The 12,569-nt window shown below is 40.4% G+C and overlaps 1 protein-coding gene across 6 annotated transcripts in view; it reads right to left on the reverse strand.

The window, feature by feature from the left end:
* pspc1 (paraspeckle component 1) overlaps nt 1-12,569 on the reverse strand; it is a 159,542-nt gene that overhangs the window by 77,229 nt on the left and 69,744 nt on the right. For 4 of the 6 annotated variants that reach the window (XR_011935199.1, XM_072476822.1, XM_072476818.1 and 1 more), the window contains one exon: nt 4,850-4,924. The exons of the other annotated variants lie outside the window; for them this stretch is intronic. Coding sequence is in view for 3 of the 4 variants with exons in the window: in XM_072476822.1 (XP_072332923.1) it covers nt 4,850-4,924 (75 nt within the window). In the remaining variant the exon portion in view is untranslated. The remainder of the gene's footprint in view (nt 1-4,849; nt 4,925-12,569) is intronic. 6 annotated transcript variants of the gene reach the window in all.

The raw sequence follows: 12,569 nt of genomic DNA on the forward strand, positions 1-12,569 counted from the left end.
ATTAGTTCTGAAGTATGGAATTCCATTTTGTTACCACTGCCAGGCAGACCAACAGTTCATAGTCGAGTTTTCCAAATCACCCAGTACAATTTCCTTCATTATTAGTAATGCTGGTAAAAGGGCTTGACAAGCTTATTAAAGAAAAATCCAACCATATCACTAATACAGCAAAAAGAAAATTAACAATTGATTCACTGAAGTGATTCAGAGGACAATTTTAGGAAAGCAGATATTTTCAAAATGTAAACAGTGATGTGACAAGTACTATGTTTTTATCCCCACATGAATAAATCACATACTTCAATGTAATTAATGGAACAAAGTCTTATATAAATCATTGCTGTAAGCCACTGAATACTAATGGCAGATGTCTCAGCTCAATATTTCTTTGACTAAGAAAGTTGCAATCACTCAGCCTGCTATAAAAATAATTGGCAAAATATTCTTTTAGAATATTTCCTTCATTTTTACAACGTATTATATGGATTCAATTCATTTATTTTGTTGCTTCAAATTTGGTAAATGTCCTGTAACTTTCTTCAGACATTACATTCACTTCTTGCCAATTTGTGCTATGAATTGAAGATCTTATAGGGTTATCTTATAGGGAAACTAAGGTGAGGTAATATGGATTTAACATAATTTGGAAAAAAAACATCAGTGGTAATAATTCACTTCAACCTACCAAAAAGGCCATCATTGTTGCTTAGAACTTGAGATTATAACCGTAAAACGCACATATTCTATTTGGTTTCCTCTTGGGAACCCAGGTTTACTTCAGATCCATGTTATGCAAATCAATCACATTTGTACTTTGAACTAAAGTGCACCTCCAATAGTATGAAACAATTCCACATAACTTCACATTACTAACAAGCTCATGACTAGTTAATTCTCAACACAAATCAAAACTCAGCAGTAAAACTGAATGGATTTCAAACTGCCAACATCTCATATAATTATAAGGCAGAATATTATGGGTGCTGGAAATTTGATTACAAACAGGAAATGTTGATACTGAGTATATTCAGAATTTTGCTTTTTTTTAATAAACAATTTTAATGAGGTATTTTTGGCATTACAGTATAAAAACATCCAAAGAACATAGTGCAATCACCGACTCCCATCCCACCAAGACCTGCCTAATTAACCCCCTATTCTACGCTACGTCCCCCCGCTAACGATTAATTCTCTGCGAAGAAGTCGATGAATGGTTGCCACCTCCCAGCGAACCGTAACAGTGACCCTCTCAAAGCGAACTTAATCTTCTCTAGGCCGAGAAAGCTCGCCATGTCAGTTAACCAGGTCTCTGACTTCGGGTGCTTTGAGTCCCTCCAAGCTAGCAGTTTCTGTCTCCAGGCTACCAGGGAGGCAAAGGCCAGAACATCTGCCTCTTTCTCCTCCTGGATTCCTGGGTCTTCCGACACCCCGAAAATCGCCACCTCTGGACTCATTGCCGCCCTTGTTTTCAATACTCTGGACATGACATCCGCAAACCCCAGCCAAAATCCCCTCAGCTTTGGACATGCCCAGAACATGTGGACATCGTTCGTTGGTCCTCCCGCACATTTTACACACCTGCCCTCCACCCCAAAGAATTTACTCATCTGGGCCACTGTCACGTGGGCCCGGTGGACTACCTTGAATTGGATCAAGCTAAGCCTGGCGCATGTTGCGGTCGTGTTGACTCTTTTTGCTTTATTAATTATATTATCAATTTGACTCATCAATTTGCAATTTTGCATATCTTTCTCAATGTAATTGTTTAGTCCCCAGTTATGCCAAGTTTGAAACAGTAAACTGGCTAGACTACTAAAGGTATAAGAAAAAAGCATATGAATAAAAAAAAATCCATGTGCAAATTATTACAGATCTTAATTGAAGACCTGTTACCAAATGAGGCATGAGCTAATCAAGTTTTTCAAATATATAATCAGTATGGCATAATACATCCACAACCCTTCAATCAATCTATAACTGGAGTTGAAATTCCTAATATCAGAGTATTTATAGACATTTTGTTTTTATGGAGTTACATTTTTGTTCTTTACACTACAGTACAGAACAAGATATGGGATTCAATCAGAGGATTCACATAAAAAAGATCTGAAAATACTTAAAAGTACAAGAACTGCATGATTGAAAAACATCAACTGATATTTTTTCTACTATTCACCCAGTGACTATATTTGTATTGGTTCAGAAACAAAAATTCTTGATCAGTTTAGGAATAGCGTAATCGAATTTGGCTTTGAAAACCACAAGCAGATACTTCCACATATTTTGCAAGACTGTCAGTGGTTTATGGTAACCGACAGAGTGCTTTCCTATAGAAACATTCTTCTTTGAAACAGTACCTTTCAGAAAGGGAGTACAGATTTTACCTGAGGCATTAATTCAGCAGATACAAAAACAACAAAGGCAAAAAAGTGTTTTACTTTGCTGATATATGGCCACTCCAAGGTTTAAAATGAGCAGTACAAAATTAGAATATCCAGGGACTTAAAATTATAAACCACTTTATTGATTAAAACAGTCATGTGTTGGTGCCGTATTAATTCTGTAGTAACCTTCTTTGCCCAATGGACACCTTTTATGCCTTTATAAATTGGTACGCGAGATCATTTTGTTGGCAATTGAAATTAAATTTACTACATTGCTTTAAAAATGGTTCATTAGGGCATAATATTAAATATCCTGGTTCAGAAGATTACGATCTGTAATTCGAATATTCAGAAGAGACACTCCTGACTTCAGTACAAGTCAATTAAATATCTGTAATGCAAAAAGTATTTATTTTAAATTCATGATGGATTTACAACAATGCACCTGCATTTACCATCATATTTAGTGACCATGGAGAGTTTAATGCAATGTTATGACACAGTGGGAAAGAAATCAATAGATCAGGATTTAAAAGATCGAGTATGGTCTATAAACCCACTCAAGGAGCAAGATTACTTCAATTGGGATGCCAAGAATTACTCAAAATTCCAAATAGCCTAATGCTAACTTGGCAGCATTGGTTACTAGTTTCCACCGGATCTACAGGTGAGGTATATTTTGTGATGTTTCCCAGTTTGTAGATATTATGAGTCAGAGAAATAGAATAATCAGGTGTCAGCTCTTGTATTTGCCATAGACGGAGTCCTAGCTTAGGTCACAAGCATATTATATACTTAAAACTACTTTGAGGAAACAAACTATAAATGTTAACAGTGAAAGTGCCAGCAGTACACTACCTTTGGCACATTAAAAGATTCCTCAGCTTTAGAAAGAAGATATCAAGTAAAGTTGTTATTAACGTAGATGTGCACTGTCACTGTTATACGTCTATATTGCAAAATCCTTTCGTGTCCCAGTTATCAGAACTTAGCAACTGTTTTCTTTCTCAGTTGGCTGATGAGAATAGTATAATTCTTAGCAATTTCAATTATGCCACCAGATTTTAAAAGTGCTTTCTAAGAAGAGCTTTTTTTTCCCCCTTATGATGTCCAAAGCAATTCAAAAACATAGTTCTGTCCAGTACTGGCTTTACACTAAGTTGAGCATACACTGATCATCAATTGAGGTTTATTGTCAGATCAATCCTGTATATCTTGATTAATGCCATATCACTGTAAATAATAATTTAAGGCAATATAATTTCACTTCAGAATTCTGCTGTTTCAAATTAATATTGAATGTTAATAGCTTATATTTATTTAGCACCTGCAAGGTACTTAACAGAAGCATTATAAAACAAATTTTGACACCGAGCCACGCAAGGAGAAATAGGTCAGATGACCAAAAGCTTGGTTAAAGAATTACGGTTTTGAATGGCGTCTTAAAGGCAGAAAGCGAGAAAGAGAGGCAGAGCAGAGCAGGGGAGGTATTTAGAGCTTGGAACTTCGGCAACTAAAGGCACAGCCATCGATGATGGAGCAAATAAAACCGGGCATGAAATTGATGCCAGAATTAGAATAGCGCAGATATCGGAGGTTTGTAGAACCAGCGGAGATTAGCTTTCAAGTGAAAGGATATCACGGAGGGATTTGAAAACAAGCATGAGAATTTTTTTAATGTTTGAAATATTCAAATGTTCCAGTCGCTGTTTGACTGGAAATAAAGCATATAGTTGATGGGGGAACGGTACTTTCTGCTAATTAAGACACGAGCAGCAGACTTTTAGATGACCGTATGTTTACGGAAGGCAAAACATGAGACCAGCAAGCAGTACGTTAGAATAGTCACGTTTCAAGGTATCAAAAGCATGACTGAGGGTTTCAGCAGCAAATGAGGTGAGACAGGAAGCAAGATACAGAGGTGAAAATAGACAGTCTTAGTGGTGACACGAATAAAGTCAGACGCACATATCAGGGTGAAATATGATACTAAAAGAGAGAACAAATTGCCTTAATCTCAGGTATTTGTCAGGGGGAGGGATGTTGGTAGCTACAGAGTTTGAAGCAGGGACCAAAATTAATGGCTACAGTCTTCTGCAATGTTCAATTGAGGGAAATTTTTGCTCATCTAGTGCTGGATAAGTAGTCTGATAATTTAGCAACAGCGCAGAAGCCAAGAAAGGTGGTGGTGAGATAGAGCTGGGTATCATCAGCACATGTGAAAACCAATGCATTGTCAAATAAGAGGGGGTAAAGATAAATCCTTGGGGGATATCAGCGGTAACGCAGAAACAGGAAGAGAAGCCTTGCAAGTGATTCACTGGCAACAATTAGGTAGATAAGAATAGAACCAGGTGAGAGCAATGCCACCCAGCTGGACGAAAGTGCAGAGGCATTGGAGAAGTTTGGTGTTGTCAACCGTGTCAAAGGCTGCAGACAGGTCGATAGGATGAGGGAAATTTTACCTTTGACACAGCCACATAGGATGTCATTTGTAACTTTGATAAGAGATGTTTCGGTACTGTGGCAGGGGCGGAAACCTGATTAGAGGGATTCAAACATGGAGTAATTAATTTAATAGACATGCAATGTGTTATTATATACATTCTAAATACACAAATCTTTCATAGATCTTAATTGTATGGAAGACGACAAGCTCAACATTTTAATTCTGGGAACATATGTAGAATAGCCAAAAATGATGACAATACAATTATAGCCTCCTTTCATGGATGTCGGTAAACGTTCGCTTGCTTTAATGTGCTTATTTTTAAGTGAATGCAAAACACATCATACTTCCTGGAAATATTTTTCTTACATCTGTTATATTGTTCTTGTATCAAGCCCCATAGATAACAATCACCAACTATGCAGATATTTTTGAACTGTAGTTCTGAATTAGCAGTAACAAGGCCAGCATGTATTTACAAAGATTCTAAATTAGTCAGAAATTCATATAGTTGAGAACTTGCTCCATTGAAAATATAGGCATGTATAGTTCATTCAAGCTTCACTGGTAATTGCAACCCTAAAATTGACTCTGAGCTGTTTGAGGTCAAATGTGAAACTTTTTGCAGTCAAACTGCCAGCAGCCATCCAATGCTGAAAGGCAGTGCATTACCAACCTGAAACTTACCTTTCCGAATATCGTGCTCGGTTTCAACATAGAACATACAGTGTGGAAGGAGGCCAATTGGCCCATTGAGTCTGCACCGACCCACATAAGCCCTCGCTTCCACCCTATCCCTGTAAACCAATAACCCCATCTAACCTTTTTTGATCACTAAGGGAAATTTATCATGGCCAATCCACCTAACTTGCATGTCTTTGGACTGAGGGAGAAAACCGGAGCACCCGGAGGAAACGCACGCAGACACGGGGAGAACGTGCAGACTCCGCACAGACAGTGACTCAGCGGGGAATCGAACCTAGCACCCTGGCGCTGTGAAGCCACAGTGCAGTGCTACCGTGCTGCCCACGGATATCGTCCCAATTTTTTGAGCATTAGAACATCATAAAGTCCACCCATTTCTTGAAATAGCAGAATTTGATCAGTTGTCAGAGATGGCGCAAGATGACTGATCTCAGGCATCAGTGCATGTACAAGTAATCCCTCAGTTCAGAGATTATACCATTGTTCAAAATCATGCTGTGTGGGAAGAGCTTTATCCAAATTGACTGCAAAATGGTGTTTGCAAGTAGTTTTTCATCTAAATTCTTCAAAGACTGCAAATGAATGTCGAGAAGATCAGCAAACATGGACTTGTTCAAAGCAACAGCTGAACATTAAAAATAACACCGATGCTCCACGCAGGCAGAGCTTCCGAATTTGTATTATGAAGATATCTATCTAAAGGAATTATGGATTACCAATGGGGAGGTCGTATCGGAGACTTTCAGGAATTTTAATTTGGGGGATGTGTCTGAACATTTCTTAAACTGTTAAGACTTATCCTGAGGGAATCCAAAACTGTGGGTACTGCAGTTTTAAACAGAAAAGGAGAAAAATTCAACCAAGGGAACTATTAAGATTCCTTAACGACAGAATATTCTCCCAGACTCACGGCTCCCAGTACAACTTGCTGTTATGAAGTGCTCTAGACCTTTGCAGAGTAAAGACAAGCATAGCTAACGTTGCTTCAGTTGTAACAAATCTGGATCTTTGACATTAGTCAGCCCTCAGTGGCACTATCACTTTTGTGAAAGTGTGCCATTAATAGAGCTTTGTTACCCTCTTCATCCTTCAATCTGGAAGCATATAACTTCTTTAGCCATCACGGTTCCTTAAATTAGGGCCAAATTTGTACTTCCTTTGTTCCATTGTGAGGACGTGGCACAGAATTACATCAGGTAACAGGGCAGTTGGAACTGGGAAGCCAATTTAAGAGCAAACAAACCAGAAGAGATTTGATGTCATGGAATCCAAAACCTATTAGAAGGCCCATCAATCCTATAACGTTCAGTCTCTTGGGTAGCTCATGTTGGCAGCCTTGTTGGTAGTCCTCTCCTGACCGGTCAGCACACAAAACTAGCAATTAACTGAGTGTGCAAACAGTGGAGACACCAAGAACCAAATGCTCTTGAACCAAGGCTGGTATCCAAAGTTTCTGCTTCAGGTTTTATCTTGCGTCTTTTCGAAAACTAATCCAACAAACTTGCAGAGCTATGCCGAAATCGTGGGCCACCCAGACATTGGTCAACTCAAATATTTGACCCTCGATCAAGAGCATTATGACCGGCCATAATCCAATTGTATACTACAATTACATTTTTTTATGGGTACTAAAACACAGATTACCTGTTACTTGAACCAAATCAATTGCTAATCTTTTTGTTAACTATCAATTCTGTTCATTTACAACATGTAAACAAACAAATACAAATTTGATGACTATCTTTCATGCAATTGTAGTATCAAATTTCCAGTTCAACACTAAATACATATCCATGGATCAGTTGTCAGACATTTTGCATTTCCAATGCTTTGTGCAATGACAGGACTCGGGTTTACAACTGCAACCTCAACAATTTCTCACAGGCAAACTGTAAAAGCACAACATTTTCTCAAGATCTACCAAAATAGACTTGACAGTTCACTTGCTGGATTGCAATTGCAGCATTATGTTAATTTGGTAAAACATATACAGTGTATAAATATATTGCAATTTGATTCAGTGCTTGGAAGCATAATTGTTTAATGACTAGGATTTAAGCATGTGAACCAGTCAGTGGAATTCCTTCTTTAACATAAGGAAAGATCAACTAAAATATTATTAGTCAGCCGATTCCCACTAAGGAGTCCTTGAATAAATTTCCAAAAGCTATGTAACCAAAGGGAGCTACTCAAAATCATAACGACTTATTCCTTCTTCTTTCCTACCTTTCTATCACACTGTTTCATATCCATGGTTACCAGTTTCAAAATACTGAGCGAAGGAATTTAATTTTTGTAGCCACTGCAAAACAATCCAATTTATTTGCAGATGTTTTACATATTTATGACTTAACACGTGTAAATGTTTCTCATTCCACCAAGTTATAGCACAAAAAGCACCAATCTTCCCTGCAGTTACCAGACTCCTAAACGACCCTCTTATGGACTGACCTGATTAACACTGATTACACTGATTAATACTGAACACTGATTAACATCGGGTGTATGCTTCACCCGATGCCGGTGTTTATGTCGTTACATTGTGTACCTTGTGTTGCCCTGTTATGTATTTTATTTTATTTTCATGTACTTAACGATCTGTTGAGCTGTTCACGGAAAAATACTTTTCACTGTACCTCGGTACACGTGACAATAAACAAAATCCAATCAACTTTCTATTTTCTGAAGATGTACACAATTCGGTAGTGTTTTTAAAAAATGTATCTATTCTAGAGATGTGAGCATCGCTAGCAAGGCTATATTTATTGGCCATTTTAAACTCACTGAGGTGTTGAGTCACCTTCTTGAACCATTGGGGTCCACATGGTGCAGGTACATCCAGAGTGCTGTAAGGAAGGGAATTCCAGAATTTTGACACAACAGCTCTGAAGGAAATGATAGTTTCAAGTTAGAATGGTTGTAGCAGGTGTTGTTAGCAAGCGGCTGCTGCCCTTATCTTTCTAAGTGGTTTACATTTGGGAGGTACTATCAAAGGTGTCTTGGCAAGGTCACTTTACAGCAAATTGATTGAGTACTTTACCAGCAAAAATAATTCAACTTGAACACAGGTACACATAAACCTCAAAAGCTCCAGTCTGGAAACAGTTTTACTCTTTTCTGAAATTCACGACTTATCGCATTATGGATAGAGGTGGGAGTAGTGAGTACATCACCCAAATAGTTATTTCGACACAAGCCCAAATAGAAAGAACTAAAGCTCACAATTGCATTCACTTGCTTCTACTTAATAATCAATAATCAAAAGATAAGTCGAAGATGCACTGTGGCCTGGCGAGTAGTTCAAGCATAAATTAAATAAAAGCCTTTAGTTGGCTTTTCATTATTTCAGAGCTCAGGCTTTCAGGTCATTGTTTGAGTTTCTTGGACAAAGTTCCTTTATTGGCAAGGGTCTTAGTGAGTCAGAGGTCTGTGCATCGATTATCAGGGCAGGCCGTCTGGGATTCACTGCACAGGCACAAGTTGCTTGAACTAAGTTCCAATCGCCCTAGTGCATCTGGGAATACAAGATTTTCCGTAATGGATTTCCAACATGGAATTACTCCACAGCTGCAGGTGGTGAGGGATTGGGTGACCATCAGACAGGGTGGGTTAGGAGCATTTGCAGTTTTCAATTTGGAATACAAGACAGAAGAGTGATGACTCCTTGAAGGAATGCAGTAGGAATCAAACCTCTGGCAACATGGGAGATTTTACTGAATTGAGGAGAACTGAGAGCGGAAATGCAATAGTCATATGTGATTTGATAACTGTAGGCATGGACAGGCATTTCTGTAATCACAACAGAGATTTCTGAATGGTGTTTTGCCATGGTAAAGGAAGTCACTGAGTAGGTACAGGGCATCCGGCAAGAAGGGGAATAGCTCACAATGAAACTAATGACATTGGTAGAAAAAGGTCAATGGCAAAAAACCAAAAAACAATCAGGCTTCAAACTGTCATCTCAGGAGTAGTCCCAGTACCAGTATGTAGAGTAACATGAAAATAATGCAGTTGAAAAGGTATAATGGAGCATGCGTAAAGGAGGGAGGATTTCAGATTCCTGGACATTGGGATGGGTTTCTGGGGAATGGACTCCTGCACATGATGGATGGATTGCACCTGAACAAAGCCAACACAAGGAACTGGCCTCGAAATCCACAAGCAAGATCGCTGACCTGGTGCCTCCGAAGAACGACCTCCAAAATTTCTCCAACTTCGGACAGAACACATGTACGTGATTGGCTGTGCCCCTCCCACAAATATCCTCCACCCCCTCAAATAACCGGCTCATCTTTGACTTTGTCAGGTGCGCTCGGTGTACAACCTTTAGCTATATCAACCCCAGCCTCACGAATGACGTTGAGGCATTCACCCGCCACAACACCTCATGCCCCCCCCCCCCCCCCCCCCCCCCTCCTACTTGGCTTTAACCCCCTTCAGAGATGCCATATCCTCCTCCAAGATCCTCCCATAGATCGCAGAGATGACCTCCCCCCTCCAACCCCAACAACACCTTCTCCTCCAGCAACGAGGAGTGCAGTGCCACTGAAAAGTCGTAAAAACTTTTCCGCGAAATCCCACACCTGCATAGACCTGAAAAGGTCCCCTCGCGGCATCCCAAACTTCTCCCCCAGCACCTCCAAACTGTACTTAGAATCAGAGGTTTTCAGCATGGAAACAGTCCCTTCGGCTCAACCTGGTCATGCCACCCAGTTTTTACCACTAAGCTAGTCCCAATTGCCCGTATTTGGCCCATTTCCCTCTATACAAACCTTACCCATATAACTGTCTAAACGGTTTTTAAAAGACAAAATTGTGCCTGCCTCTACAGAGATTTCTGAATGGTGTTTTGCCATGGTAAAGGACATTCACCATCCTCTGTGGGAAACAAATGCCCCTCTGGATCATTTTCTATCTCTCCCCTCTCACCGTAAACCTACAGCATCTAGTTTTAGACTCCCCTACCTTTGGGAAAAGATGTTTACTATTTACCTTATCTATTCCCCTCATTATTTAATAGACCTCTTTAAGATCACCCCTAAGCCTCCTGCGGTCTATCCAGCCTCAAACCATCAAGTCCTGGTAGCATCCGAGCAAATCTTTTCTGCACTCTTTCTAGTTTAATAATATCCTTTCTGTAATCGGGTGACCACAGGGTCTAGAAACAAGTCCTTCATTTCCATCACCCCTCACTCCTCCCATCCCCAAACCTTGCATCCATCCTCCCTGGTTCAAACCCATGGTTCCCTCGCATCAGCATCAACTTTGACCCCGCCCTAAAGTGCTGCTGTAATTGCCTCCATATTTTCAGCGTGGCCACCACCACCTGGTTCCGCGAGTACTTCCTTGGGGCAAACGGGAGCAGTGCCATTGCCAACGCCTGCAGCCCCCACTGTTCTCTGTGACAAGGATCGAGGATCCCGAAGATTGTGTTGCCTACTTGGTGTATGGGTTCGGGATATCTCATCTGGGCTACAGAGGAACTTTGGAGTGGGAGGGTAAAGATCCAGTTGTCGCGGTCCAAGTATGTACCAACGACATGGGTAGAATAAGGACAGAGGTCCTGCTCAGGGGAGTGCAAATAGCTAGGAGTTAAATTAAAATGCAGAATCGAAAAAGGTAATAATCTCTGGATTACTACCTGAGTGACAAGCTAATTGGCACAGGGTTAGTAAGATTGAGGTAAATGCGTGGCTCAAAGATTGGCGTGGGAGAAATGGGTTTGAGTTCATGGGACATTGGCACCAGTGCTGAGGAAGAAGGGACCTGTTCTGATGGATGGCCTTCATCTGTTGTAGGGGAAATTAGAACCCCAAATTAAAGGAGGAGGTAAGAGTACAGGTTAAGCGATGTGGCGGATGGTTACCAGAAAATAAAGGTGAGGTGAGGGACTGAACAGGTGAATGTCTTTATGCACCAAGGAATTATAGAAGAGTAGGGAAATTTAATAGTGGAAAACATTTACAAGTTATGTATCTAAATGCACAAAGCATTTGGAACAAACGTAATGAGGTACAGCGCAAATAGAAACAAAAGGGTATGATCTGGTGGTGATTACCAAAACATGGTTACAGGGAGACCATGTCTGGCAATTGCATATCAAAGGGCATGCAGTTTTTCGGAAAAATAGACCGAAAGGAAAAGGAGGTGGTGTAGCTTTGCTGGTGAGGAAAGGGATCAGTGCTGTAATGAGAAATGACATAAGTACTGGAGATCAAGACGTGGAACCAGTCTGGGTAGAAATAAGAAATTTGGGCAGCACGGTAGCACAAGTGGATAGCACTGTGGCTTCACAGAGCCAGGGTCCGAGGTTCGATTCCCTGCTGGGTCACTGCCTGTGCGGAGTCTGCACGTTCTCCCCGTGTCTGCGTGGGTTTCCTCCGGGTGCTCCAGTTTCCTCCCACAGTCCAAAGACGTGCAGGTTAGGTTGATTGGCCATGATAAATTGCCCTTCGTGACCAAAAAGGTTAGGAGTGATTATTGGGTTACGGGGATAGGGTAGAAGTGAGGGCTTAAGTGGGTCGGTGCAGACTCGATGGACCGAATGGCCTCCTCTGCACTGTTTGTACGATGTACTATGTACAAAGGGAAATAGTCATTGGGACGTGTAATCTAAAGGTCCCCAACAGTAATTCTGCAGTGGGGCATAGGATAAATCAGGAAATATTGGGGGCTTGCAAGAAAGTTACGGCAATGATCATGGGTGATTTTAATATGCACATAGCTTGGAAGAATCAAATTGACACGGATAGCCTGGAGACAGAGTTCATTGAATACATTAGAGATTGATTCTTGAAACAGTATGTTGGGGAATCAACCAATCTCTGGATTTGGTATTGTGTAATGAAGAGGGATTAATTAATGACCTCATAGTTAAGGATCCTCCAAGGAGTAGTGACCAAAGTATGGTAGAATTCAAAATTCAGTTTGGGGGCAAGAAAGTGGAGTCCCACACTTGCGTTCTGGAATTAAACAAAGGAAATTACATTGGCATGGGGACAGATTTGACCCCTGTAGAGTGGACAGGAAGG

The sequence above is a fragment of the Scyliorhinus torazame genome, chromosome 15 (assembly GCF_047496885.1).
Source record: "Scyliorhinus torazame isolate Kashiwa2021f chromosome 15, sScyTor2.1, whole genome shotgun sequence".
Lineage (NCBI taxonomy): Eukaryota > Metazoa > Chordata > Chondrichthyes > Carcharhiniformes > Scyliorhinidae > Scyliorhinus > Scyliorhinus torazame.